This window comes from Oryzias melastigma, linkage group LG3, assembly GCF_002922805.2.
Source record: "Oryzias melastigma strain HK-1 linkage group LG3, ASM292280v2, whole genome shotgun sequence".
Lineage (NCBI taxonomy): Eukaryota > Metazoa > Chordata > Actinopteri > Beloniformes > Adrianichthyidae > Oryzias > Oryzias melastigma.
Genome location: NC_050514.1, coordinates 2672737 through 2676112, shown reverse-complemented (window position 1 = coordinate 2676112; position 3376 = coordinate 2672737). Strand labels below are relative to the sequence as shown.

The window sequence follows — 3376 nt, the reverse complement described above, 5'->3', positions numbered from 1 at the left end:
CTGTGTTTTGTAAATATGGGCTATTTAAAAAATGAATATGTACAAATGCAAAGACACATTATTTCATATAATTTTTTATATTATTTTTTACTAATGAATAATAAATAATTAAAGGCAGATCATGAATCAGCACCATATATTGTAAGGTGTGTGGTGCGGTGCTTCAAATTTTTGTTCCATGTGCCCTTTTTTTAACTTTGAGCACCTGCCCCTCCAAATGTCTCTGCACGGCCCTGTCACTGAGCCTCAGAACATAGAACATTAGTGGAAGTCCGATCGCCACCCAGCTTAACTAAGTCCACTACTTTCTTATGATAAGGAAATAAAAACCGCCGTGCCGACCCTAAGCCCGCCCAAAATATACCTATGAATATATAAACCCTGAAATCTAGGAAACTGAATTTAATTTAAAATGTGATAAAATAACCAAACTTAGAATTAAAACAAAACTAGAACTTGATATGTGAACTTGAATCAACTAGAATTAATCTTTGAACGACTAGAACTGAAACTAAAAGAAAAAAACAAACTATCTCAATCCTAACTTAAAGGTTGAACAAAACTGATCTTAAGAACTAACCTAGTTAGATTAAATCCTTTTAATCTAAATCATAAGATTAAACCAACTGGTATTTCTTTGTTTAATGGTGTATGTCTTTAAATTCTTTATGTCTAATTAAATAAGCCGGCAAATTCCAACTATATGGTGGTCTGTGGTCTTTTGCCTTTGTTTACTAAAGTACAAGTTTAATATTCTAAAGGTTGAACCTACTAGTCCAGGTTTACTGTAAAACACAGAAAGAACCCAGTAGTTCTGGTACCTAGGATAGCACAGGAGTTACTGTAATCAGAGTTCCGGGTCATGTGCTGAGTACAACGTTTCTAAGATCAAGTAGAAAGGCTTCATACTGTTTTATTATGGAAGACGTTGTTAGTGTTAAAGAACAACTTTGTTATATGTGTTTACCTTTTAATAACACCCATAAATGACGTTCTTACTTTAAATGTAAAGACTATTTTGGCCAACAGGTGTGTGTGTAACTACAGAGTGTGTGTGGAGACAGGCCCCGCCCATTCCAGATTGGTATTTAGACCTGGCTGTTTTATGATGTTTCTTTTCCATCCATTCCAAAAAATAAAAAAAAGACACAAACATTCATTCATTCATTCATTCATTCATTCATTCATTCATTCATCTTCCTGACCGCTACTTCCCTTTCGGGGTCACGGGGGTGCTGGAGCCTATCCCGGCTACTGAAGGGCGAAGGCGGGGTACACCCTGGACAGGTCTCCAGTCTGTCTCAGGGCCTCAATCACACACATCCACTCTCACATTCACACCTAGGGGCAATTTAGAGTCACCAATGAACCTATGAAGCATGTTTTTGGACGGTGGGAGGAAGCCGGAGTCCCCGGTGAAAACCCACGCATGCACGGGGAGAACATGCAAACTCCACACAGAAAGGTCCCAGCCGGGAGTCGAACCGGGGCCTTCTCGCTGTGAGGCAAGAGCGCTAACCACTGCGCCACCGTGCAGCCTCAGACACAAACATAGTCAATATAAATAAAGTTTAGCATTAAATACAACAGGGGTTTATACTCAATAAATCCCTGTTGTGAGATTGTTGGATGATGACAATCGTTTATTTGATGAAACTGCTTGAAGTCCAGGAGGGAGCGAGATCAGAACCAGCTGAGTGGTTCCAGGCCGACGCAGACTAGAAACAGAAGATCAGGATAACAGATCTGATCAGGATAAGTGTAACAGGTCAGGGACCCAGACTCAGATGTGGGCTCAAAACCACTTGAGATGAACAAACAGGCTGGTAGGGAAAAACTGGAGGAACTGCTGGGTGATGACTTGCAGGTTTGTCAGGATGCCCCGCCTCTAACTGTCAAGACCTGACAGCTTCAGGGGGCGGAGACTGATGATATATAGAGAGGAGCGTGGAGGTGAAACTGCAGAGAGCTGGAAGACGACTCATCCTAACCACACACCTTCATCAGGTAAAGTATTTGTCTTTATCGAGCTGAGCAGGTGAGGGGCTTTGAACCTGATGTGGAGGGACTGTCCAGTAAAAAGATGTTTTCCAAAGTAGAATTTGAGTTGAATAACGGTAAGGTTAGTTTTAAACTTCCTAATGTCCGCCTGATGGGAAGAATGAGACAGAGAATTATAGAAAAGTGACCAAAATCACTTAAAAAGCAGCCAGCCAAGCAGACAACAGCTTGATTGAACTCTGATAAACACAAATAATCTTTTGTGTTGTTTTATCTACACTTTAGTGTCTGATCATGTCTCTGTTTCCTCCCAGACTGCAGTCATGTCCTCAGATCAGATCCAGGCGGCGCTGGGTCGACCTTTCGCCTTGGGGATGCTTTATGACGCTCGCAAAGAGAAACTGATCACAGGTATGATTATCACGGTGAGACAGGTATTTAACAATGTTCATTCAAAATAATCAGTGAAAGGATTGGTCTCTAGTTCTTATCAGTCACATGTTGTGGTGGTAAATGTAAAACAAAGGATACAGAGCTTTTTGCAATAACTTTAAATTTTAAAACTAAAAACAGTTTTTTAAAAACTTAAACATGAAAAAAACAGAAAATACAAAATTAAATTTAACATAGACAGATTGCAATAAATAAAGTCCAAAATACTAAAACTTTTAACAATATTATGAATAAAAAAGGTAGAAATATTATTCTGGAATAAATCAACTTAAACTCTCAATTAAAACATATTTTGTCGGGTCACACTAGGCTAATAATAACACATAATCTAAAGGACCGGATATAATTGCCCTGTTTTTTATGTTATTTGTGAAAATATTATCAATAAGAGTAGTACTTTGAGTATTCATTCTGTTGGGTCTAGTTATGGTTGGATAGAAACTCATTCTGTTGATAAAGTCATCTGTTGCTTTATTGAACACTTCTAAGCTTGACCCTGGTGACCTGTAAATACAGATAATAAAAACATTTTTTCCTCATCTATTATATATTTCAATTGTAATACATTCCAGTATTACATTCACTCTAATTGAGTTTTTTTTTTATTTCTTTGAACTTCACATTTTTTTTGGACATAAATTGCGACTCCTCTGCCTTTTTATTAATTATTTTCCAGGATTTTTTTCACTTGCTAGCTTAGGAGTTGCTAAGTAACTGTAAGGACTCGCTAACTCGTTTTTGTTGTTACATTTCCAAGAAGTAAGCCTGTTCATACGACTCTAATTGTATCAGTTTTAAGTTTATTGTGTTTATTCTTGTCAATAGATTACACTTTTTATCCGTGTTAACTGTCAAAGATTAAAAAAATTTAAAACGTGTGACAGGAAAATAAACAAAAAAAAAGATTTAAGAAAAGCTGTTG

The 3376-nt window shown here is 37.4% G+C and overlaps 1 protein-coding gene across 1 annotated transcript in view; it reads left to right on the top strand.

Moving 5' to 3' along the window:
* The first annotated feature begins 1808 nt into the window (after window positions 1–1808).
* LOC112161210 (neoverrucotoxin subunit alpha) overlaps window positions 1809–3376 on the top strand; it is an 11357-nt gene continuing 9789 nt past the window's right edge. The window contains exons 1-2 of the mRNA XM_024296267.2: window positions 1809–2007; window positions 2316–2412. Coding sequence (XP_024152035.1) covers window positions 2325–2412 — 88 coding nt within the window. The 5' untranslated portion in view covers window positions 1809–2007; window positions 2316–2324. The remainder of the gene's footprint in view (window positions 2008–2315; window positions 2413–3376) is intronic.